The following is a 27,906-nucleotide window of genomic DNA, read 5'->3' as shown; positions in this document are numbered from 1 at the left end:
GTGAAATCTATGTGGGAAGACATTGCACCAGAATAAATGTTAAAATAAGTATAGGCACAAGACCTTAAACATTATGCATGTTAACATTAGACTACAGAGATAAAATATTTGTTCTGATGTTGTCTATGCAAAGTTATATCTCAGCTTTTAAAATCCTTCATGAATGTAACGTTTTTGTAACTTTTGCACAAGTATTAGAAAATACCAGGAGGAGGAAAAATGAACCTACAGAAATTGTCAGTACCACATATTTGGAAGTACATTGATGACAATGACTTTCATACTAACAAAAACCTTTCCTTTTTTTTTTTTTTTTTCTTCAGTCCATCATATTTCGTTTTACAATTTTGCTTCCACAACTTCATAGACTTCCATTTTAAGTGCCTTAATATACCCATAATGCTTGTTTGCTTGTTTGTTTGTTTGTTTGTTACACAGAAAAATAACCTAACCTAATAAGTTCATGTCTGTGTATAACAGTATTGTAAGGCATATTATGTTTTCCTAGAAACATTTATTTGGCTCAGACAGATGACATGCTAGTTGTCTTACAGGTCAGACAGGTCGAATTTAAAAAACATAATAAATCAGATCCTTGTTCACCAAAGCCTCACACTTTTTACATCCACAAACACAAGTTCCTACTCCCCTTAGTTCTAGGGCTGTAACTCTCTCCTTTTGGCCGATGAGAGATGCTGGCTGCTCTGGCAGAAGGCTTTTGACCTGGAACCTCCTTTCTTTGTAACCCTGCACTCTTTTAAGTAAACACAGCCTTGTGTGTGGGAGTGTGAGAAAGGGAGAGCACTTGTAAATTAAAGCTGCACTTGGTTGTCATGGTGTGGTCTGGATTGTTCAACAATATTAATGTTATTGGCCCTGTTGCAATGACATGTTTTACTCTCTCTGCTCCTGTATGTCTTTGTCACCTATTGAATTTATATGTATACTGCTTTTCAGAGCCAATTATAGTGCTCGTTTTTTGTCCTATCTGTAGTTTAATTCAAAAGGACATTGACATTGCAATGCAAATATACAATGGCTTGAACAGACCCCATCTATAAGTATATATTTTATATTTTAAGTCAGCTTCTCTTTAAAATGGTATTATGGTTTTGAAAAACTAATTAAACTTTATTAGTACATTTCTAAGCAGTTTTTAAAAAAAAATTATTTTGAAGGTTCTGTGTTTACTCTTTTAAACTCATCTTGCTCTTGCTTCACAGAAAACCATGTTGATGTGGATCATGGCTTCCTGATCAGATCTTCCTGACCACTATCTTCTCTATCCCTGGACTCATCATTGGCTCAGTGATGAACCACACACCCAGCCCCCACATGACAGAGGCCGCCAAGTCTGGGGCCGGCTTGTTGTGCGGCCTGGGCTTAGGCCCAGATCGGGTGCGCTCCCCGGACAGCCTGACCCACACGCCCAGCCCGTCAGGGGGAACGCCCAGTTCAAGCCCTCCTCTGCTGCTGTCTCCAGGGCTGGGCTGTGATGGCACTGGGGACTGGGAGAGTCGTGAGGAACTGCGTCTGCGCGAGCTGGAGGAGGCTCGGGCACGGGCAGCTCAGATGGAGAAGACAATGCGCTGGTGGTCGGACTGTACGGCCAACTGGAGGGAGAAGTGGAGTAAAGTGCGGGCCGAACGCAACAGGGCACGGGATGAGGTCAGGCAGTTGAGACAGCGCCTGGATGCCCTCACCAAAGAGCTGACGGGAGCACGACGGGAGCGCCAGGAACTGGCGGCGGAAAACGAACAACTGCGTCTGGAAGCCCAAAGGGTCCGAGCTGAACCGAACTCCCCAGAGAATGCTTCCACTGCACCAGCATCCAACTCCTCAACTGCCTCCACACACTCCAACCAGCCAAGGGAACCAGACATCAAGCATGACAACCAGGATGAGGAGAGCATAAGAGATGGGCCAGGCTCTCCAGAGCAGGAACCTGTGAGAGATGTAGGCACTGACAAACTGGACAGGCAGAAGGTGAGTGTTCCTCAGCTGGAAAGATGTAAAGCTACTTATTTTCAGAAAGGACTAGTTGGTGGGTTTCTTGATTTTACCAGACCCCAACTGGACACTCAAAATCAACTACATAGACCGAAACAGAATGCAGTAGTCAGTGTTTTCTCAGAGGAGCAAGGGACTAGAAAAAAAGCAATTTCAGTAATTCGGTTGCAAGAAGATTTGTACATTAACCAAAACCGCTGAGTACTGTACTTCAGTTCACAGGAACCGTATGCCATATCACCTTTTTAAAGGGACTCTGTTGAGGTTTGTGGGTGCGCATCCAAGTTTGGATCGAATATCATCCAAATGAACCAAACTCCGATCAAATTAACCCGGTGCGCATTAAGCGCTAGTCAGAAAGCACATGTATATGTCAAATCAGTTGTAAAACAGAATAATAATTCATACGAATTAAACCATTTAAACCCAGATGCTCAAACCATATGACAAACCCAGAGAATAACCAAGTCTGTTAATTCTCATTACAGGTAGGCGATTGTAAATAGGTCAGCCACAGACCTGGTTCAGTGCAACTCCCTGTGATTTCTTTACCTGACTCTGTGCTTTTTGCTTGTGTGCTGGTTTCGTTTTTTTTTTTTTTTTTTTTGTCCTATTATTAGAGCCAGCACAACCCCCCATGCGTTTCACCCATGGGGCCATAGCCAGGGGTACCGCACCAGTTCCCACTACCCAGAAAAAACCCTTTTATATTCCTAGACTCGTTTGAGCATGTTTGTCATTTCCTTAATGTGTTTTTAACTAATCTTCCAAAAGAATTTCCCATCACACAAATGTTCACCTCTTTTTTGGTGGGGTTGGTAAATAGATGCAAAGACAACACACCGGCAGAGAGAGGGAAGGAAAAATTTATGTCAGTGTCAAACTTGACCTTCAGAGTTTCGAGCATGATGGATGTATATTTCTGCACAGATATCAACGGGGTAGCCTAGATAGCTCAAGAGTCTGATTCCTGTGAACAGTCACGATTACCTGCTGAGAGCAGGTTATTATTTATTATTAAGCACAGAGACATGTACCTTTTTTGAAGTAGGATCAGGCACCCTTATTCAATCTTAACTAAGTAAACAAATACTAGTTAGCTTAGTCTAATTCTCACTGGATTGTTTGATACCATCCCATTTCCTGATATGTTTCCACACAGGCATGCTGAGTGCTTCCACATGTGGAACTCAATCGCTATTTGTATGCGTTTGGTTCCCCCTGGTGGTAGGGATGTGTCATGGGACTTTTAGCGCAATTACTCAACTGTGGCCATTCTGGGATCCTAGGAAATTGGCAGCCTGTTTAGTGTCTCATGTCTGTATCCTGGGGCCCGTGTCTTTGATATGTAATCCCTACTGTGTGTAGGAAGGAAAGAGAAAGGATGGTGCACTGAACTGTAAAGCCGTTTTTTATTACTCCTCCAAAGAGCTTGTGAATTTCATTCATGCACACAGGAAATAAGGGAAAGGTGCAATGTGATATTTGTTATGTGGATGACAGAGAAAATGCCTCTTCTGTGGTTTGGTTTAATACGGAGAAAAAGAAAGCATGAAAGTCTTTGTTTTTTTATTGTTTATGTTTTTAATTTGTTTTCATTGTCTTGAAACATTGACTATGACAGCAGTTCTCAGCTGGTTTTGCTTCACAACTCAGGTTTTACTTTGGACATTGATTTCCAAGCGACACAGTATCAGAATTGTTTATTGTACAAAATTAAACAAAAACATTCCATCTTTGGCATCCTTCCGTCTTCGGGAGATGATGGTGTAGCTTCCTTCTGATTTTCTATCTGCACCTTCGCGAGTGGCTTTAAAGCCAGACTCTTGAATGGCAAGCTTTGCTGCATTTTCTGCAGGTGAACGACAATGCATGCTGAGGCTGCAGGTGTTTTCTTTATGTAGTTATTTTCATGTTACATTTTGACATGTCACGCAGCTTTCTTTCTTTCTTGTCTCAGGAGTTGGAGTTATTGGAGGCTCTTCTCAGGGTGAAGTCAGAGGCTCCAGACTCATGGGACGTTCGCAGTGCCAGTAGCTTGCGCTCAGTTCTCAGTCGGCAGGACCGGAGCAGACTGCTGTGGGAGGATCTGGCTGCCCTAGAGGAGGACTCTAGCAAGCTCAATGCTCTCCAGCTACGCCTGGATGAGTCCCAGAAAGTCCTGCTGAAAGAAAGAGAGTAAGAGATCGTTGTCCAGGTGGCAACAATACATGCATCAAACAGACCTGAACTCAACAAATGAAATCAAAAGCCTTTAGAATCTTATAGCTCCTCATAACAATTGCAGGGTTAACATAGATGTATCCTTCACTGCCAAGGATAACTGATAATAAAAATGATTTCAATAAACCGCTGAATTGGACTCATCATTGGCCGCGTTTCCACCGCAGGAACTTTCCCCAGGAGCTAGGAACTTTGGGGTGGTACTCAGTGTGTTTCGACTGCAGGAACCAGGGTCTAAATGAAGTTCCGGGTAAATATTTCCCCCTCCAAACGGCCCTGCTCCCGAGGTAGTACTTTTTCAAAGTTCGGGAACTTTCAGGGGCATTTGTAAAAGTCTTTTGCGAGGTTCGTTCTGCGTTCAGTAAATATCAGTCTTGCTCTTTTTTTTGTCTGATGGCGCGTGTTCGTCTCCGCAATCGCATGGCCAATGTCCGTAATAGCTGATAATAACATACGTTGTCTTATTTTAAATCTAGCTTTACGAGCTTTCAGAATACGCTTTAGTATCAGTGCTTGTCTCTTTTCCGCAGTTTTGTTAATGACCTCTTTAGTAAACCAATGCAAAAGCAGTGCTGCTTGCATCTCCTCCATACTTGGTTGCAGGCAGTGTCGCGCAAAAATGATTACTGTCCGTCGCTGACTGGGAGGAGCAGCCGCGCGCAGTCCTACATCACCGGACTAATTTGCCTAATCTTCATGGTACTTTAGACCGCAGTGGAAACGCAGGTCTGGGGGATAAAAAGTTCCTGTAAAAAAAAATTCCTGGTACAAATTGTTCCTGGTAATTTTGGTGGAAACGCGGCTATTGACAGTGAAGGATATATCTTTATCTATCTCAGAAAACCAAATGTTTTGAGAACAATCTATTTGGATTTGCCTTCGCCTTCACCTCTTCATGATGATGATCTTTGCTGTGCATGACAAGCTATCATGTCTCTCTCTCTCAGTGATAAACACGCACTCATTAAGAACATTGAGAAGCTGGAGGCAGAGTTGAGCCAATGGAAACTAAAATATGAGGAACTGAACAAGAGCAAACAAGAGGCCCTAAAACAGGTGAGAAACACAAGCATCCTAACTCACTTTTTTCCCTGGCAGACTGACTTAAACTGGTGTGCATATTAGGGATGAATGGTATGTAGAATATTCTTCATAAGTTTGAAATTATTTTGCTGGTGATATAAAATCAAGCAACATAATGAACTTTCCTTGTAGTCATTTAGTAAAAATAGTGTGGGAAAATGTATTGATTACTTTGAACTAGATTCATACTTGGCATTAAAGGTGCACTATGTAACTTTTTTCATTCACTAGAGGTCGCCAGATCAAAACAAAGGCGTAGTTTGATGACGCCATGTTTGAGCGCAGAATCATGTGAATCAGAATCAGGGACATGTGGTCTTCACCTCACAGCTGCTGGAAAAGAATCGGGATAGGACTCGGGCAGAAATCATGTTCATGGATGTGATTATTAACGTTGCTGTAGTATGAAGCAGAACAGGCCAGAGTGTTGTGGAGCTGAGCAAGGCCGCTGGAACGATTGTCAATAAGATTAAAGCAACACTCGCCTCGCGAGCAGTGGGACTTTTATTATGCCACAGTCGCCGGTGCCACTTCCACTTTTCCGGTCATGAGGATGAGGCTATGGTATGAGGTAACGCAGCTCTGATTATTATACACTCACCTAAAGGATTATTAGGAACACCTGTTCAATTTTTCATTAATGCAATTATCTAATCAACCAATCACATGGCAGTTGCTTCAATGCATTTAGGGGTGTGGTCCTGGTCAAGACAATCTCCTGAACTCCAAACTGAATGTCAAAATGGGAAAGAATGGTGATTTAAGCAATTTTGAGCGTGGCATGGTTGTTGGTGCCAGACGGGCCGGTCTGAGTATTTCACAATCTGCTCAGTTACTGGGATTTTCACACACAACCATTTCTAGGGTTTACAAAGAATGGTGTGAAAAGGGAAAAACATCCAGTATGCGGCAGTCCTGTGGGCGAAAATGCCTTGTTGATGCTAGAGGTCAGAGGAGAATGGGCCGACTGATTCAAGCTGATAGAAGAGCAACTTTGACTGAAAAAACCTCTTGTTACAACCGAGGTATGCAGAAAAGCATTTGTGAAGCCACAACACGCACAACCTTGAGGCGGATTGGCTACAACAGCAGAAGACCCCACCGGGTACCACTCATCTCCACTACAAATAGGAAAAAGAGGCTACAATTTGCACAAGCTCACCAAAATTGGACAGTTGAAGACTGGAAAAAGCTAATTCCAGCAGGATAATGCACCATGTCACAAAGCTCGAATCATTTAAAATTGGTTTCTTGAACATGACAATGAGTTCACTGTACTAAAATGGCCCCCACAGTCACCAGATCTCAACCCATCTTTGGGATGTGGTGGAACGGGAGCTTCGTGCCCTGGATGTGCATCCCACAAATCTCCATCAACTGCAAGATGCTATCCTATCAATATGGGCCAACATTTCTAAAGAATGCTTTCGGCACCTTGTTGAATCAATGCCACGTAGAATTAAGGCAGTTCTGAAGGCGAAAGGGGGTCAAACATCGTATTAGTATGGTGTTCCTAATAATCCTTTAGGTGAGTGTATTAGATACATCTGAGTGTGTTGAAAATGAATTTATGACGTTACTCTGTGCGTTCGCTCGGCGGCTGCTATGACACTTGTTCACACTGCAGTAAGAGTAAAGCGTTTCTGCAGAATAAAACCGGAAACCGAGGGTAACGCAGATATGACGCAATCGACAGGCGACTCCCTCACACGTCCCGGTTCACTACCTTGGTTAAAATAGCAATTTCTCACGATTTACAAATAGTTGGAAACATTTGGGATATTGTAAGTACTCAACTGAACAAAATATATAACACTGGCCTAGTGGTTTTTGGATATTTTACTGAAAAATTTTTACATAGTGCACCTTTAATACCCAGAATCTGCTGCTCAACAGTGACTGTTTGGTTAAAATGATTTTTCTTTGATTGAAAAAAGCCATTTCAGTGCAGTTACATTAGTATTGCTATATATATTGAATGTTGTCAAAAAATTTAGGAAAATGTACTCTAACAGATCTTTTTCTGCAACTTGCATTAGATTACAATCAAAAGCCAAATATTTTTGTAGCAGCTGTGGAATATATATTTATTTATTTGGCTTAATTTATTGGTATTGCCGTATTGGTATTTTCAGCAATTTATTTTTGCTTTTCCCAATTGCTGATTTTTAAAAAAAAAAAATTAATCTGCATCTAGCAGTGTAGTTGTGAATTGCACCCCCCCCCCCCTCCCTTTTGGAGCACATAGAGAAGCTACAGGGGCCGACACAGGACAAAAAGTTCTCTGTAGAGAAGTTTGTCAGTTTATGGCTACTGTAGAAACATGAAGAAAAATGGCGATTTCACTGTAATACCGTGGTGTATGGAGATCGAAATGGCTCATTCAGGTAATAAAAACATACTTCACTGAAAACATAGTTATGTATATTATATTGCATTTCTGTCAATAGATCCTTATAAATACTACACAGTGACTGAACCTTTAAATATGAACATTAGTATTCTGGCTTCAATGTATTTCTTATTTGTGGATTGTATTTGATTTACAAATAACAAATAAAGTACTGAAGCCAAAACACTAACACATTGTATTCTCATGAGGAACTGATCTCCAGCACTTTCATGTTAGAAGTGCATGAAATCCTTGGACTTTTCTCCAATTTTCCTCTGGGCAATTTATAGCGAGAGCTCAAATCAATAGAAAGAGTGCATGGTGAGCGTGCACTGTTGTAGTTGCCTGTTCATCAAAACCCAGCACTTTATCTTCACTTCCTGATGTCATATTCCTCCTTATAAGAGTCACAGATCCTCCATGCATAGTCATACCTGCTTCAAATTCATAATAAAAAGTTAACACGTTGGACACACCTACTCGTTCTTTGCTGTTATTCTAAAATGTGGGAAATAATAAAGTCATTTATTATTACTATACTATATTAGTTTATAGTATAAGACAAAATTATGTTTGGATAACTATACTATTATATAGTACTATTATAAATATTATATGATACTATTATACTATTGTATACAGTAACTACATGAATGTGACCCTGGACCGCAAAACCATAAGGTCATAAGGGTCCATTTTTTGCCTTCCATTGATGTATGGTTTGTTAGGACAATAGACCCTTTTGACATTTCCGGGTTTCTCAGAGCGGAAGTCGTCATAGTTGGGTTAAATATTATAGCTGTGAATGAGGGAATACATTAAATATTTTTTTGTGTGCCCATTTGCTGAAATGGCAAAAGAAAAACGCCACAATAGTGATTTCACAACTTTCAAAAAGAGGGACAAAATAGAGTGAGATTAATAACGGCAGTAAAAAGAGAGAAATATGTTAATTTTTACCTTCACTCCCATAGACGCTATTACTAAACACCCTCAAGGCAAGGCTAACTTTTTTTATTGTAATGTGAATCAAAAGTAATAAAATGCAAAGTATAAGTGTTATAAATGTACATATATTTAAAAAAAGAATAATAAATACAAAAAACGTTGCAGGATTTACGTTAAAACGCGTCATCACAGTCTGTGAAAAGGGTCTATAGTTGGCAGATACAACTATTTGAGAATCTGCAAAAAAATCTAAATGTTGATAAAATAGCCTTTAAAGTTATCCAAATTAAGTCCTTAGCAATGGATATTACTACTAGTAATATTTTTCATTTATATTTAATAATTTTATACATTATTTATGTAGGACATTTACAAAATATCTTTATGGAACATGATCTTTACTTAATATCCTAATGATTTTTGGCATGAAAGAAAAATTATTTCGATAATTTTGACCCATACAATGTATTGTTGGCTATTGCCAGAAATATACCCGTGCGACTTATGACTGGTTTTGTGGTCCAGGGTCACACATGTTTTATATTTGTATAATTATATCCAAACTTTGACTGATAATATACATAAGAATACCACCAGGGGGCAGTTGTTACCTATGAACAAGAAAGTCTGCCATTGTTCATGAATGATTAGACTTGATGCTTAGGATTTCTTTCAGTCAGGCAATTTTATGAAAGACAGCCACTCTGATTAGGACCAGGGAAAGTTTCACTCCCAATTCAAGCCTTCCATAGAGAGAATGAGGGACTGATTCATCATCATAGACCTAGACCTCGTCATAGGCATATAGTGGAGAGATGATGAGTAGGAAGAGATGTGCTTCTCTTTTTAATAACCTCAACCTGTAAGGATCTGCATGAATATCATGAGATGGTGTGTAGGAAGAGTGTGCGTGCCACACTCGGTAGTTTAAATAGATGAGCTGTCTGTCCTCAGCCCAGCTGTGTGAGCTCACGACCTGAAGCGAATGTTAATCACTACGTTTGAGTCACCGTATGCCGAGTGTGAGACGCTGTAGAGAGATCAGACTTTGACTGTAGCGCCCCATCGCTTAATGGCAAATGTGCTAGACCGTATTGCCACAGAATGTCAGTACAAGTTGTATTAAATGAGCGCAGTTTCACAGAGTTTCATCAACTGTGAAATTAGTTTAAAAACCAGACTAATTCTCAATCAGAATGTAAAATCTGTTTGAATACCAATGACATCTTCAGAGTATTGCATAGTTTGGCATAGTTAGGCCGTGTACTTTATTTGAATACTATAGATATCCTCCGACAAAGCAAGGGGACGAAAGTTTTACTTAAGATCATAAGTTCAGAGATAAAAGAATGACTCTGTTTCTTATTCGATTTCTCACGCAGCTGAATTTGTTGAAGGAGGTGCATCAGGATGAGCTGGGCCGCATGTCTGAAGATCTGGAGGACGAGCTGGGAGCTCGCACCAGCATGGACAAGAAACTGGCGGAGCTCCGTACAGAGGTGAAACGCATATACATTTGTTGTGCCCTACCCTTGCTGCACTGTTTTGCATGGACCAGCCGTTCGGTGTCACCCCAGGACTCACTGTGATCTACATCAAAGTTAAACACCCTCAGGGCTTTAAACATCCATCCACTGTCTCCCCTGCATTTCGACTAGCATGGCGCCAACCACCACATCCCTCTGTTAGTCAGGCTGGCGTAATGACAGAACGCTGCTCTAACACATTCCCAGCATGCAGTGTTATCAGCGGGGTGTTGCTGAGATGAACCTGGCAGGAGAGAGTGACATTATGCACTTTGATGCGCTCCTTAAAGAGCGCCGCCACTCCTGTGTGTCAGCTCAGATCCGCTGTGTCCCCTCATCTCCAAAATCCCATGGTGACCTCCCTTCATCTCTGCCCTCAGGAATCGAGGCAGTTCACAGGCACTGCCTCATCTCAGCAGTCAAATGACATTATAGAAATATTAATGACTAGTTGGTCTGGAGAGAGTTTGGGGTATGAAAGTCAGCCAGCACTTAAGGTGAATCTAGGAGAGATGGTTTCCCATTAAGCTGCTTTTAGCAGCAGGTCAGAACTGGGAAATCATGGAGAGCCCTTCACTTAGTTCAACATCATTCTGGGGTAATAGTTGTCCTGTGTGCTAATGCAGCATTAGTCCTTCCTGATTATGGGTATACACACGGGAAATGTCGTGTCTCCGTATTTTATATATTTGGAGTTCCGCACACAGTATTTGCATTAGTAGTTTTCAGGAATATTAGTATAACAACAACAACAACAACAACAAACAAACGATTCAGTCTAAATTATTTGTATAATGCTTTGATGATACAAATTGTTCCAAAGCAGCTTAAAGGAAAAAAAGGGTTTGGGAACCCAAACATGCATCACTTTTTTGTGAGGATTTTCCAAGTGAAAATAAGTTAACTAATTTACAAAATAATTAAGCAAATACAACTCAACATATTTCTCCAAAACAGTTATTATGAACTATTAAAAATGATTGAACAGATTGAAAAAAAATATTATATATACTGCTTGCGTGCTTGCATACGTGTTTGTGTGTGCGTGTGTTTATTTGACAGGGTGTTATTGCATATCCTACTTTTACAGTTTTTCTATTCATCAAAGAATCCTGAAAAATGTGGAAATCATGGTTTCTAGTAAAATGTATTCCATCACAGGAATAAATTAATCATATTTTAAAATAATAATATTTAACAATATTCCTGTTTTTACTGTATTTTTGATCAAATAAATGCTTGGTGAGCATACGATACTTCTTTCAACATCAGACCTCAAACTTTTAAATGATAGTGTGCAGACATGAATAAATCAAATCAACCTACACTCAATATTATATCATTGTGAAAATTTATTTCATTTAGGGTTAAGTGGTTCATAGTGATGCATATTTTGTTTCTAATCTTGTGCTAAAATTTTGTGCTTATGTGAAATGTGTAAGTTAGGAATAGGCTTTTACATTCAAATGTACTTTATCACTCCTCAAATATTTAGTTTTCTAATGTGTTGTCATGTCTCTCCTATCTTACTAAATGTATGTGTGTATGTGCAGATGGAGCGTCTGCAGGTTGAGAATGCAGCAGAGTGGGGTCGTCGGGAGCGGCTGGAGACGGAAAAGCTGGCTCTGGAGAGGGAAAACAAAAAGCTACGCGCCCAGATGGAAGACCTGGAGGAGCAGCTGGCACGCAAGCGCAGGCAGGCCGCCAGTGCCCTGGACACCGACCTCAAGACCATCCAGTGTGAGCTGTTTGAGAGGAACAAGGTGAGTGAAGGAGAGCGCCGTCCACACCGTAACCTCACACAAATAATCACAAACCTATATAAGTAAGCGTTTCTCAACATCTCAGTATCAGCTCCGATTCTACTGTACTGCATATGAGAGATGGATGAGGTATGGCGGCAGTTTGCAAAGTATCCGAGCCTCTTCCTGCAATAAATCCAGGCAGTGTCACTGACATAAAGAGGCCATATCCATCAGACCCTGTGCTGAGAGGCATGCGCAAGACAGTGGATGTGCGCAATAGCTGCCATGCAGTTTTGATGCCCGTCTTATGTTGTATATTGGCTGTGCTGAGAAACTGTGCTTGAGTTGTTCTTCTAAGTTTGTGTGTGTGTGTGTGTGTGTGTGTGTGTTTGTAAGATGCTGGTGAGGCTCTATTAAAGTAGTGTGTCAGGAAATCCAGACACTTATGGCCACAGCCCTTATGAGCGACCATTAGCGCTGCAAGAGATTTATGAAGTGATCCAAAGCTCCCCTCATATATACGCTGTAAATCACTCGCTCACCTGCTCTCTCACTTCTGCCTGGAAAGTATGAAAGATTTAAAGAGAGCGATGAAGAGGGAGAGATGAATATGAGCAGAGAGAGTTGTTTTCGAGGTAAGAGGTGTGCTGAAAGGAAAGGAACGGAGGGAAAGAGGTTAAGAGCGAGCATAGCATGTCAATTAAACCAGTAACAAGGGAAAAAGGATATTGTGCCAGGAAATGGACATGTAATCCCTGCATGCGAGGCTCAATGTGTTGGCTTATTTGTTAAATGCACAACATATGGCCATCTGAGAATGTTGTTGCGCACACGCGTGCGTGTGTGTGTGTGTGTCCACATGCTGTTGCACATTCCCACACAAGCGATGTGATAGTGGCCGGCGGCCTGCAGTCTCGGAGAGAAACACAGAGAGATTGATGAGCTTGCTCAGGAGCTGTTGAAGCAAATGGATCGATGAGGACAGGAGCGGCGAAACAGGCCACGGCGCACTGAGGACGATGCACCATCACTGACAAAAAGAACAAAGTGTGATTGATACTGAAATCATATCCCGCTCCAGTCGCTTTCTCACTTTCTCCCGCGTTTCCTTTGGCTCCCACTGGTAGATTGATGTATACTGTCATATTTGCTGTTAAACCCTGCATGTGCAGAATATTGGGAATGGGACTCTGTGGCTATTTCCTCTGTGCGTGATTTTCTGGTGTTTGCCATCCCTACGAGAAATGAAATATTGATTTGATCACTCATTAGTAGCGTCTTTGTACTCAAGGCAGGGTTCCCAGAGTCATGGAAAACTAGGAAATGTCCGACGGTTTAATTGAGATTTGTAGGCGTGGTAAAGTTATGCAAGTTAATGAAATCCTGGAAATTTGTGTTTGTGTGCAACGTGACTTTTACATATAAAGGCATTTCTTTTGAACTTTCTATTCATCAAAGTATCCTGAAAAAAATGTTATCTGGGTTTCCACAAAAATATTAAGCATCACTGTTTTTAACATTGATAATAATAAGAAATGTCCCTTGAGCACCAAATCAGAATATTATAATAATTTCTGAAAGATCATGTGACACTGAAAAATGTATATGATGCTGAAAATTCAGCTTTGCCATCACAGGAATAAATTACATTTTAAAATGTATTAAAAAAGAAAATGTGTGTGTGTATATATATATATATATATATATATATATATATATATATATATATATATATAATATAATATAATATAATATAATATAATATAATATAATATAATATAATATAAATATATATATATATATATATATATATATATATATATTTATATTTATATATATAAAAATGTATATATGTATGTGTGTTTGTGTGTGTGTGTGTGTGTGTGTGTGTGTGTGTGTGTGTGTGTGTGTGTGTGTGAGTGAGAATGTGAATGAGAGCACTGGGTTGTGTCAGGAAGGGCGTATCCGGCGTAAAACCTGTGCCAAGTGAACGAGAGAGCGAGAGAGATAAATATTTCACAATATTACTGTTTTTACTGAATATTTGATCAAATAAATGCATCCTTGGCTTTCACCCTGTCATTCATCTCAGCCTGTCTTAAAATTACAGTAATTTCCTCTTAGCAAGGAAATGTAAAGTTTTGAAGTTTAATTGAATATCCCTGCTTTAAGGCCTGGATCACGGCCCGTTCTAGCAGGGTGTCTGGTGGTGCCCAACTGCCCATCTAAAAGGCTACATGCTGATTCGAAAGGGATTCATCAGGTTGGCAGAGGCTCAGTCAGAGCTCTCAGTCTGACTGAGACAGCGGTGCATGTACAAACACACAGCTGCAGGTCGGCACATCACACACACACACACACACACACACACACACACATCAAAAAGGCTCCAGGTGAATCGTGCAGGTGGAGACTCTGCTTTTGGTTCTGCTGTTGTCTCTCTTGTTTTTTTTGTGTGTGTGTGTGTGTGTTTTGATCAGGGACTCATGGTTTTGTTTGGGCGCATGACCTCTTACAAACTTCAAAGCATCTTTGTGTGGGGCTAATACATGATGACGCTTGTGTTTCAACAAACACGAATAAAATGAGTAGGCCTCCGTCCAGATGGAGGAACATTGGCAAAACAGGCTCTAAGCTCTTTTTTAATTCCTAAAGGGTTTGTTGAGTCTAGAGTAGACAAGCTTTGAACTGAAGTAAAAGTCTGTCTCTTGTCCCGGATCAAAGAGAAGTTTGTCTTTCTGGAGGTCAGTTTAATACCATACTTTTTCAATCTCTCTCACTCATTTTTTTTCGTCTTTTTTTTTCTCCATTTCTCTCTCTACAGATCATTCACACTTCTAGTCAAATGTTTGACCAACCATATTACAATATGTTATAGAATGTTATAAAATTAGTTATAATGTCAACAATAAAGTAATATTCCATATAGTTGTGGGTATAACACTTCAAAGTATGGGAACAATTTTTTTAATCATTATTAAAAAGTTCTGTATAGAAAGTTTTTTTATTTTTGTAATTATATAAAAATATTTAAGAACAGTTTACATTTGCATATTTATTTGAATGTTTTTATATTCTGATCTGTAAAGCCCTTTGAGCTGCACTGTATGCATGAGTTTTATACAAATAATTGTTATACTATAATTTTAACTATAGAATAACGAATAGAAGTATTGGTGTAGTGAAATAAATAATTGATTACATTGTAAATTATTTAAATAAATTAAGTTTGTACTATAATATGTTATTATAATTATTAGGGCTGTAATCAACCAAAGAAAATCTTGGTCGACTGAAGTCCTGAAATTTTCGACTAAAAATCGACTAAAATAACGTTAGGAAAAAAAAACTTAAATGAATAAGCTGCACACTGTGCGCAGTACTTGGTAGCCTTGTTGTCTCCCTAAATTAATTATAAATAAACATAAAAAACTAGTAGGCTATTTGCTGTATATTAAATAGTTTTTGAGCTGATTATTTAGCACTGAAATGAGTCTGACACACGAGTCTGTCGGCTCTGACAGCGTCGCATCGCATGCACCTGCGCAATATCATAGACTATGACTTCCGAAAATATGGCACTATGTGTTGTCAACTAGATATCATCACAATAACTTTTGAGGAATATGCAACATAATTTAGACAATTGTTTTTGTCATATGTATTATAATAACTGACAGACACTCATTTCAGCCGCTCTGTGCAGCTCGAACATATGAGCTCAGCTTCGCGGCTGAGACACGAATAGACTATTAACTTAAAGCTTTTACTCTTAAACACAAAAGGCACGTCCTCTTTAATAAAAAAAAGGAATATTTATTAAACAAGCCAGATCAAGAGCAGAAAAAACGCTCTCACAATTAAATAAATAATATACAAGAAAACTAGCCTTCTTCAATCTGTCTCTCTCGCCAGCGGGTTGGGCTAATCCAAAATAAGTGAAACAATGGGGGTGTTCTGAAGGCAGACTGTTACCTGTGAAACAGGGGTGCTCTGAAAACACCCCCCATTAGCAATTAGTGCTTTCCACCTGATGAAATGAACGCGGCGCGGCAAAACTAATGAAATGAACGTGGCTCGGCAAAACTGATGAAATGAACGCGGCAAAACTGACAGTACAGATCCACTAATAGCGCGGTGTTGTGACGCTTCCCCTCATGTGTATGTTGATGGGCGTTCCTCAAGTTTACCACTTTGGGTGTACGTTTGAGCCAGCGGGGAATGAAACACAAAGGACCAGTGAGAGACTTCTCTTCGCCAGTGGGTTGGGCTAATCCAAAAGAAGTGGAAACAATGGGGGTGTTCTGAAGGCAGACTGTTACCTGTGAAACAGGGGTGCTCTCAAAACACCCCCATTAGCAATTAGTGCTTTCCACCTGACGAAATGAACGCGGCGCGGCAAAACTGATTAAATGAACGCAGCAAAACTGATTAAATGAACGCGGCAAAAAATCGACCAATCAGAATTTTGGTCGAGCCAGAACGTATCGACCAATAATCGACTGGGAGATTACAGCCCTAATAATTATATGATATTATGTATGTATTATACAATTTATGTATTATAAAAGTAATCATGATACTTTCAGTCTAAAGATTTTGAGGATCATGAAAAACAATTGTCCTGTCTCGATTTTTCTCCGTATACAGATGTGTTCTTCACGTTCTGTTCAACAGCCTGCTTCTCCTTAAACTCCTTCAACATCTGGCCAGCCACTTGCTCCTCCACACAGGTGTTTATGCCTCCTGCTCTGATGGCGTAGAGAGTGAGTTCATTCACCAATCACAATGATTAATGAGCTTATATTGGCTGCTCATCTGCTGCTGTTGCTCCCACTTTCTGATGGAAATGCGGTAAACAGTATCGACAGCCAATGTGGGAGCCCATGTGCTCTGATTTGCATCTTTGGTTTTGGAAGCAGCATATGTGTGTGTGTGTGTGTGTGTGTGTGTGTGTGTGTGTGTGTGTGTGTGTGTGTGTGTGTGTGTGTGTGTGTGTGTGTGTGTGTGTGTGTGTGTGTGTGTGTAAATGAGCTTCTCTAGTGTGCTACATCTGGAGTAAGCCAGTGTGAAATGAATTGTCTTGCCATTCAGGTTCTGGGCTGCTTCTCCAGAGGTTTTCCATTTGAGCCTGCTGTGTTTTTCTCACAGAGGTCACCCTTAACTTATTGGGGTGTCTCATGCACATTTTTCTCTCCTTCTTTTTTTTATTTTTCATCCATCACCATTTGCCAGCTCTCATTCCTCTAACTTTGTCCTCTGAATCTTTTTATGATTATTCAATTTTTATGCGGTGGAAGAGCTTAAATGTGAAGCATGTCAAAAAAAAAAATTCACCACTAGCAACAAAAAAATGGATTTGAAAAAATATATATATTTTCCCACCCAAACTCATGCCCTTGGTTGAGTCTAAAATGTACATGTCAGACTGCACAACCAAACAGAAAAATGTTCAGAGCAAAAAAATACTTTAAACTGCATTTATCAGGAGCAGATTAGATATTGACAGTGGAAATCTGCACACACTTGCTTTACCCAGTGTGGTTTACATTAATAAACCAAAGTCTGTTATTTTAGTATTATTTATACTTTTATTGTATTTAAAATATTTCTAATTACCTTTTATTTTTAAATGGTTAGTTTTCATTTTAATTAAAATTTTGGTATGTGCGTTTGTCAATTTACATTTTTATAAATACTTCTATTTAGCTTTATTTTTATTTCGGTTTTAGTTTATTTTAGTTCTTCAACAAACTTTTATTGCAATTTTATTTCAGTTAGTTGCCACAGCTACATTTCAAAGTTTCACTTAATTTTTTCATGTAATATTTCAGCGTTATCACAATTCCCTTTTTGTTTCTTTTTTGTTTTTTACATTTTTGTTGTTTAAAGGGGGGGTGAAACACTCAGTTTCAGTCAATCTCATGTCCAGTGTTGGGGAAAGTTACTTTGAAAACTAATTGAGTTACTTAGTTACTTTTTAAGAAAAGTAATGCGTTACGTTACTTTTGCGTTACTTTTTCTCACCTGGGCTGGGCTTGTTTTTGTTTTCTTTTTTTTTTATAACAAAAAAGTTATATTTTTGTTATAACCAAAATTGAAATAAGCCCCAGGCTGAGGTAAAAATGCCAATTCATGCATGAACAGTAGAGGGCGCAGCTCTGCTGTGCTGCCATTCTGGATAATGGTAGAATAGGATGCAGGAGAAAAAAGTTTTCCCAATAAAAACAAAAAATCTAGTCATTTTCATCATCAAAGGTCAGCAGCAAGACATTGGTAAATTAAATGTAAAGGTAGATTATGCATAAAAATAGTTGTTTTATTTAACATTTAATTATTGGAGGTTTGCATAGAACTCTGATTTTGCATTTTACTGATTTTATTCATTTTGAGGAGTACAGAATCTTTATTGTGCAAGTGAGATAAATAAATGCTCACATTTAGTCTAGAACTACAATAACCATCATGTTTACACACAACGCCTCTGCACTTATTTTTCTCAACATTGGGGCAGGAGAGCTGTCAGTCAAATTAATGTGAAAAAGTTACTCAGATATTTTGTTGTAAATTTGAAAAGTAATGCGTTACTTTACTAGTTACTTGGAAAAAGTAATATTATTACCTAACTCAAGTAATGCGTTACCCCCAACACTGCTCATGTCAATCTTGAGTACCTATAGAGTAGTATTGCATAGTATTGTATCGTCTCTATGGTATTTAACTTAATGTAACTTATATACTTGCTTAGCGGCTTGTCATGCTCGCAAGTTTTACAGCATTTGTGTGTGTTTACTCATGGTTTATGAGGACATCATTTGGTTTATGGACTATTATATGTGATTTAATGTTAGCAGTAGCAAGCGGAATGGCTTTGCACGTCAGATTAGTGCGTGTTTACATAGAAAAACAATGGAATAGTAGCGCATTTGAATGAACGAGTCGATAGCTAACAACACAAAGACATTTGAAGCAGTTTTACTCACCGCCTGCTTCCAACGCACGACCGTGAACCTTAATCGCTGGGACTGCTCAATCTTACAGCATTAGACGAGCTACAAATCCGGAGTTGAACTGTACCTTGTTTATAAACCATCGTCACCGAAATTCAGGGAACAAACAAAAACACTTGCACAACTCTGTTGCTGCTCCGGAAAAACAAACTCCATCCACTGTCCCATTAACGCTGGGTTCTTTGAGAAGCTGAACAGGGTTGTCTTGCCCTGACAACCAAAAACACACTTCTTTGGTGACATTGTTGATTTCGTGAAGTCCTGTGACTGCAGCGCAGCCGGCTTCACTAAAGCGTTTGCTCTCTCGCTCTAGTCGCGCGTGCGCACCCCCTTCCGGGAGAAGAGCCGGTACGGCCCGTACAAGGACATTCCGCCCTATCTGACATCAGATAGACCCATACTCAAAAAAAACGTTCCGAAACTAATGAGAAACCGAAAGAAGTATTTTTGGCTCAGAAATACTCCATCAAACGTCCAACTTTTTTTTTTTTACTTTGTCCATGTTTAGGATGGGAATCCAAGTCTTAAACAGTGTAAAAAGCTCAGTATGCACGAAACATGGAACACACATTTTTTTTTTTTTTTTAATGGCATGTTTTTAGTTTTTTCCATGATACACTCTCAGGAAAAAAAATGTACAGTGGAGGTACAATTTTGTTCCTTGGGGAACAAAACGTATAACTGTACCGTTAAAGGTACACAATTGGTCCTTAGGGTACAATTATATCATTGTTTTCCTCTACTTAGAGGTAAAAAAAATGTACCCTTAAGGGTACTACCCCAGTGATGGCCACTTGTACCTTTTAAAAGATACAATTTTGAACTCTTTTTTTTGAGTGTATGGACAAAAACATTTGAATCATTCTTTAGATATTTTCTGCAGAAGAAAGAAAGTCATAGGTTTGAACTACATAAGAGTGTGTAAATGATGACAGACTTTTAACTTTGGTTGATGTTATCCCTTTTAATGCTGTTGTGTGCTGTGTTATAAGAGTTCCTATGTGCTGGGAGCATGACACTGTGTCCACACATTAGTCACTTCTCCCATGATCCCACGCCAGTCAGCAGAGCCCTATTAGGCCAGGTCTGAGTTTAAATGAACCCATTAGCACCTACTGCTATGGCTTATTTATGAGCCACTGAGGCTAATGTCCCAGTTAGCCAGCACTGACAACATGCCATTACTGCTGATCTACAGCCCACTGTCTGACCCAAACGGGACAAACGACAAGGTATACGTATCTATGTGTGGTATGTGCTGTAGAAAATCTGTGGAATGCATAAAATAAAGACTCCAAGGTTTCCCCCCTCCCCCCTATATTTCACATTGATAAATCAGTTTAGGATCTGAACTCAAGGGAAATCTTCTTCCAGATTTGCATATTTGTAGATTCAGAACATTTTAAATTAAGATGTATAAGCCTAGACACTGATATGAAAGGGTTGAGCAGCTCTGATACCAATGTCTGGGTCAAGGTTTTTTTTTTTTTTTTTTTCATATCGAGAGAGCTCTCGGTCAGCAAAAAAAGACTTCTCTCAGGACCGATAGGAGGGAAAAGTGGGGGAGGTGAAATAAAGGTTAAACAGAAGTCACTCTGCAAAAAGGAGTGAGAGAGAATGATGAGGGTGACGATTTGAGGATAATGTGCTGAAAAAGAGTGCTGTGTTCATCTCACTTACAATAGAGAGATTGTGAAAGGGGGGAAGGAATGGACGGCTGGACAATACAATCACAGAGGACAATGGATCCGCACTGTGAAATTGCATGGAGGTAATGAAGGTGAGACATAGAGGTTGAATGGAAGAGGTGACAGGAGAGTGAGAAAGAGAGAAGGGAAGCAAAGGAAAAAGTAATTGGAACTTCAGGATTGAATGAGGAAAGTGAGAGGGGCTAGAGCAGGTGAAATAGTCTGGCTTTAAATCTGATCTCGGGGTTAAAGATCATGTGATGTTTTGAGGGGGGCTATATAGTCCGAATGAGGCCTTTCTTGCATGCTGCAATTTATTGCCTCAAGAACCCCTACAGCAGTGCACAAACACTACCAGCACGGCTCTCCAGAACAAGCCCAGGGTCACGGTTGTTTTTGTGTGTGTGTGTGTGTGTGTGTGTGTGTGTGTGTGTGTGTCTGTCTATCTTGTGGCATTTCAATGAAGCTTTGTTTAACCTACATTAGATGCTGTGGTTAAAGGGTATTCTAAATTCATGACTTTTAATCAATCTGATAAGCAATAGGGTGAAATGCCACATCTATACTACTCTGTGAGCAGAATTATTTTTTAAACACCTGACTGTCACTGAACTGCAAACATTTACTGGCCATAAATATTCCTTACAGGCCATGATTTGTGTTATTTGTATTAAAACTACGTGTTTATGCTTTTGTCAACAGAATTATTTGGATCCTTGCTTGATACATTTTAAGTCATTTTAATTATTAACAAAAGTAATTATACTCTAAATGTAGTACTATTAATTATTTAAAGTGACTATAAATCTGTTAATTTGTATAAAATATATATTTGGTAGACACATTTATCAAGAGTTATTGAACCGAAATACATGTTTAATACATTTAAATAAAAAGTAATAATTGTTCAATAATTAAAATTTGAACTATTTAATTATTTAAATCATTTCTTTGCATAATTGTGACCAACAGCATAGGTCATTGTGTTACCGGTAGGATTATGTTACAGTTCCTGGTTTTTACTTTACTTAGCAAGTGTTAATTTTGGACCCTGTCTGGGGGGATGCATGTTAAAACCACCAAGGTGAACTCCAATTTAGATTCAGGCTGTGCAGATTTGCCCACAAAGCACCATTCATTTGAAAGGCACAGCAAATTCTATTTGTAGACGGCACATCCATTTTCCTGGCCACTTGGACTGCATGTTCCCTGGTCTCAGGTCAGGGCCACTAAGAGCCACATACACTGTTTGATCATAGCTCCTGGTCCTCTGTAAAGCTGGAGTGAGTGAATCATCCTTTCAGTCTGTCAAGAGAAATAGTGTTAGGAAGGCACAAACTGGCAGAGAAACCATTATGGCTCTAGCAGCTCCTACATCGCCCCCATTTTCCCATCGACGGAGGCGTCCCGCCCCCAGACTGTGCTCTCTCTCAGCTGTCTTATTAGACTTGATCTAATCCTCAGCTGTAATGATAGCTGTAAGGCAAGGTCAGGGGTTTGTGCTAGATTTCAGATGCACTTGAAGTTAAATATAAATGTAACAGAGGTGTAGTGTTTGTTCATTAGAAGATGCGTACTTGTGTAAAGCAACCTAATGTAGGCATTTCCCTGGAGCAGCGCTCGAGGACACCATAGTAATAGGTAATATTCAGCTCATGGATCACCACTTTGTGGAATTATTCTTACAACCTTGTTTTACTTGTCCAGATCTTTAACCACAAGATACCACAAAGTCCCTTGGCAGCCATGTTCATAACGCCCCCGGTCAGCTATTTCCAGCCATGCAAATTCAGCTCCTGTCTACTTAAATATGGAAAGACTTAAATCTATGGGTAACACTTTTCAATGAGGTCCCATTTTGTAATGTTAGTTAATGCATTAACTAACAGTGAGCAATACAACTGTTACAGTATTTATTCATCTTTGTTAAAGTTAGTTGATAAAAATAAAATTATTTATGTTAGCTCTGGTCCATTCATTAATATTAAGAGATACAATAAAGTAATAAATATGTAATTGCTGAATTTAACATTAACTAAGATTCCTAAATGCTTTAGAAGTATTTCTCATTGTTAGTTCATGTTAGCTAATGTAGTTAACTTAATGGAACTTTACTGTAAAGTGTTACCAATCAATGTAACCGTTTGAATACTAAAATTAATAATAATTGTTGTTGTGTGTATTATAGTTTACATTAAAATTAATTTTGTATGACCCTTTTCCACCATTTCTCTTGCCTTTATAATTAAATTGGTAATTTTTTGCTTTGTTTAAATAATATTAATAATTAAAATAATAAATTAAATAACGCTATTTATAGTTTATATTAGATTCACTTTAAATAACCATTTATTTGATCTTTGTCTATATGTTTCAATAATAATATTAATAAGTTATATAATCATATTAACATAAATTTTATATGACCATTTTCACCATTCCTCTCATGCCATTTTGGGGCTATTTATATGTTTTATGAATTTAAAATAAATAACTAGGCTTTTGTTCATTGTTTTCCGGGCTGGTGAATGTTAATGAACGTTCAAGAGCAAATTAGCAGGCAATTGACCCTTTTAACGGCAAAGCAAGACTATAACCTAAATATTGAGCTTTATAATTTCTTCTGAGCATTACATATTCTCTGCTGGCTGGGTTGTATAACTAGATATGTGGGTGTGAGGCATCAGTATGTCAATATATATGCACACCAGGAGTGGTGTTTTTCTTGTTGGGTGCGAGTGAGAAAGCCAGGGTTAGCTGTAAGCTCCAGAACTTATATAAAACCTACTGTATGCCATAAAACTGCAAAGAAGAAATAAGTGCAAAGTGGACAGAAATAGTTTGACATTTATTTAGCTAAAGCAAATAAATCCACTAATAATATATATTCCAAATTAGAGCCTTGTCTGCTTTTATAACTGGCTGTGCATGGGCAGCAGCCATTGAAGCCACTCGATGCACACCATTTGGTGAGCACGTCAAAAAGCTCTCGTCTCTCTTCTCTCGGTGCCACTGCATGAAAGGCAAATTGAAAAGGAAATAGAATATTCTAAGACTGTGCATTTGTGTATTTCTGATCTTGGAAGTGTGGAAGTGAAAGTGAGAGACAGAAAGAGGTGTTTGTGTCTAGCGTCGCAAGGTGTGTGTTCTGAGCGCAGTGGGCCAGATGTTTAAGCAGATTTCAGGATCTGAAAGCCAGTGAGGGGGAAACATTTAACAGCTTTCCCCCATGCGGCTGTACAACCTCACCCTGCCTTCATTTACTCTGTTTGCATTCATCTTTATATTATTATACTAAGTATTTTTTTGTCTTCACATTCTCTTGTTGTTTTCCCATGTGTCTAGAACCGTATGTCTAAATCTGTATGTGTTGATCAGGTGTCTGTTCTCATATCCCAGGTTTCCATTTCTCACTTTCCATTTCCTTCTGCTGCAGTACATTTCTGAAGCATCATAGATCATTCATCAAGACGTGGCATGTTTTATTCATCCAGCCCTCTCTTTCCTTCCACTTTCTTTCACTATCAAAACACTCACTAAAGATGGCTAGGCCCAAATTACCCCAGATGAAAAATTTAACTTTTAAGTGGAGAAGGCTGTTAAATCACAGGCTCCTTTTTTCAATGTGATGTCATTTGTAATTTTACCTTCCCCACACTTAACATGTATTTTTCATCTCCTCAGACGGTTTCTGCCCTCTGTCTCTCATGCTAATCTTTATCTTTTCTTTGAAGTTTTCTACTTTCGGATACAATATTTCACTGCTTTGCATGTCCTCAGGAGCTTCTTTTTTTTACCTGACTATCATTTCATGAAACATGTTATAAACTAGATGAGTGACATTGATATTATTTCTTTCAGTTTCTTAACTAATGTGGGGTACACACCAGAGGTGGACAAAGTACACAACTCTATTACTTGAGGAAAAGTAAAAGTACTACTGGTCAAATATTGCTCCGTTACAAGTGGAAGTTCTAAAAACAGATTTTTACTTAAGTAAAAGTACAGAAGTATTTGTTTTTAAAAGTACTTGAGTATCAAAAGTAAATTTAATTTATGTCAATGCATTATTTTATTATTGTTGCATTGTTGTATAAATGCACATTATGCCACCATGGTGGTTTAAGCCAGTCAGTGATGCTCCATCCGACATGCTAGCATACGACCACCGTAAACTCATTGAAATACTTGAATAAAAGTTACAAAGCTCTTTACAAAGCTGCTGTCACTTTAAGGCCAAAATGCACGGATCCAATACACTGATACACATCCAATGTTCTCCCAACTGTTTACTCTTCTCTTTCTCCCAGACTTTTACATTTTTGAACATTTTATCAGACATGCGTCAAGTGTATGCCAACTAAGCTAATCTTTAATCTTTTCAGAAAACTGAAACATACTTTTTAAAATGTACTTCGTTACTTTCCACCTCTGGTACACACAAAAAGATTTATATATTACTCTTATAAGAGTTTCAAAATGTGAGAGACCACAAACATGACAATAAGAAATCATCGATTTAACCGTTTATAGATTTAACCGTTTTCCTCTAGTGTGTGGAGTGCCGCAATGTGACCAGGAAAGCACACCACCCACAAACTGATTCCATTCACAATTAACAGAGTCCCGCCTGTGAACACGGAAAATCTGGCAAAATCTCTTGCATTGTCTAACGTGACTTTAAAGTATACAAACATGGCGGACGACCAGCTAGAAGAAATTGCGCTTATGGTGTATGGAATGTTTAAATTAAATCGTAGTGTGAAAATGAACTTTACATGTTACAGCACGAGCTGGAGGTGAGTCTTCCATCAGTTTGCTTTCTGATTGGCTATTGTTTCGTTTCACGTGATAATCTCCAGAGCGCACACGCTTGTGTCCTCGGGGTTCCCATACATGAGGATTTCTGATCGTAAATATTTACGATTCGAGATCGGGACGGCTCCGATGTTCTTCCGATCAGGTTCAATCACTCTTAACATACCTCACACCACAGACAAATCTGATAAGATAATCTGTAGAACCATCAAGATAATCGGGACTTTACCTAGGATTTTCAGAAGGGGAAGCCCAAAATCGCCCCGATTATTTTTTGTGTGTGTATCCAGCATTACTATGTCTGGTTAAATGATCTAAAAAAAAAAACTTAAAAAAAAACAGGGTGACTTTAGAAGTTTTTCATCCAATATTTATATTTTATTTAATTTCGACTTCATTTCAATTAACAAAAAAGTTTTAATAGTTGTAGTTAAAGTTAACAAAAAAGTTTTAATAGTTGTAGTTAAAGTTAACGATGACATTACTGAATTAGAGCCCTGCACAGGCCAAAAACGTGACTGGACCCGACCCGAGACCAACATCAATATAACTTTAAGCTCTCTCTGACATGGGCGTTCAGATGCGCGCTCTCTCTGCTACACGCAAACACACACACACACACACACACACACACGCTGCAGCAATTAAGTATATAAGGATTAAAGATTAAATAATAATACAAAATAAATAAATCGGTTGAACTGTGAAGGCTACATATACGGTGGTCATCATTCACTGTTTATTCGTGAGAGTTGTGAAGAAAAAGAATATCTGTAAAAAAAAAAATGGTCCTAACCCATCGGGACCCGACAGGCTTGCAGACCTCTACACTGAATGTACTGTATATATTCATAGGCGTAGCTTGACGTTTGAGCTTGGGGTTGCAAAACTGAGCCAGTCGTTTTGGACAGTAGCACTTTTAAATACATTTTAGCTTTTCAAAAGTAAACTTAAAAATTCACACACTGTGTACCCTTCAAGTGATTTTACTGGTTACATAGAGTAGCAGCAAGCGCAAAATTATTTGCGCTACTTGCGATATAAAACATTGAAAATAATGCACTATAAACATGTTTCTCTACAGAATCTCAAATTATGCTTTTATTAAGTAAATCAAGGATTGAATTACTCACCCACTGCTTGGGCATGATTGAAGTTAAATGCACAATAGCAAACACTTTATATTTAGTAATATCACTGAAAATGGCTGATTTAAGCAGTTTATATTCTAAAATCTGTTTAGGTTTTGTTCTGTGTAAATTAAATAACCTTTGTAAATTGTCCTCTTCCTGACATAAAAGCAAGAGTCACCACAAGAGATCATCCTGTGGATCACCTTTATGAGATTGTCTGGGTCTGGAGTAGCACGGCATCAGCATCTTCATCTGACTTTATTTTGGTTAGGTCCAGATTTTACCGCCTGGCCCTCCCACAAGCTACACCCATAAGATATACTATATCTCACAGGCAAGGGAGGTGGTGCCTCCTTAAAATATTGGATGAGAAAATAATCCATATTATAAAAATAAAACAACGCTAATATTACAAAGTGTAATAATATTATTATATATTTACATTAGATATTGTATAAATCACTTATTTTAAAGTGACACTGTCCAACAGCGATAACAGCAGGTAAAGTTACAATGGGACACTGCGTCTCTCTTGCCTCCCCTGAGCCCATTGACTTTTAACAGACCCTGCATGCTGTGGGTTTGGTGGGGGGTAATTGAGAATGAATGGGGGAGTCACATGAGAGGAGGCAATGATTGGTCACGATTGCCTATAGTTATTTTTTGGAATAAATGTAAAAGATGCAAAAACGAACTTGATGAGATTTTATTTATAAATTTTATAAATGTATAAATTATACATTTTATTTATAAATTTTATAAATATTATAAATGTATAATAGAACATTATAAAATAAATAGAACATTAATTACAATGTTAATTTAAAAATACAAAATAGAATTGCATTTGGTTTATTTTTTTATGTAATGTAAAATAATGTTTATTTAACCAGGAAAATGTGACAACATTAAGTATAGCTGGGTCATGAATTTACTTTTGATTGATTAAAAAAAAAACTTAGCCTCCTCATTTCAGAACACCACTGCACGCCACTGATATATATATACACCAATTCCCACCATTGCTCTAACCCTTTAAAATGAAATGAAATGTTTTTTGCTTATGTAAGATGTGTAAACACATTTTTCACATGTGGAATGAATAACAATGCTTACTCAGGTTTTCGGGTCAAATCTAGTTTACGCAGCACATCTTTCAAAACAGCCTCTTGCAAAACCTATAATACATTGTGACAAGTTCACAAAACAATCTGCACACAAACTGTTCGGATCTGACTGACATGATCAGGGATCAGTCACTCTTCACTAACGATATGTAGCGCTGCATGCAATACCCCGCAGACAACGTTGGGTTCATCACAATTAGTTT

General features: G+C 38.6%; 1 protein-coding gene across 2 annotated transcripts in view; it reads left to right on the top strand.

The window, feature by feature from the left end:
* Positions 1-27,906, top strand: part of ccdc102a (coiled-coil domain containing 102A) — a 100,721-nt gene that overhangs the window by 50,713 nt on the left and 22,102 nt on the right. For both annotated transcript variants that reach the window (XM_079810824.1, XM_079810823.1), the window contains exons 2-6: positions 1,224-1,986; positions 3,971-4,188; positions 5,181-5,289; positions 10,039-10,155; positions 11,736-11,945. In XM_079810824.1, the coding sequence (XP_079666950.1) occupies positions 1,312-1,986; positions 3,971-4,188; positions 5,181-5,289; positions 10,039-10,155; positions 11,736-11,945 (1,329 nt within the window). In that variant the 5' untranslated portion in view covers positions 1,224-1,311. The remainder of the gene's footprint in view (positions 1-1,223; positions 1,987-3,970; positions 4,189-5,180; positions 5,290-10,038; positions 10,156-11,735; positions 11,946-27,906) is intronic.

This window comes from Gobio gobio (assembly GCF_949357685.1).
Source record: "Gobio gobio genome assembly, chromosome: 2".
In the NCBI taxonomy this organism is placed as follows: Eukaryota; Metazoa; Chordata; class Actinopteri; order Cypriniformes; family Gobionidae; genus Gobio; species Gobio gobio.
The sequence above is the reverse complement of the archived record's forward strand: the minus strand, read 5'-3'. Positions and strand labels throughout refer to the sequence as shown.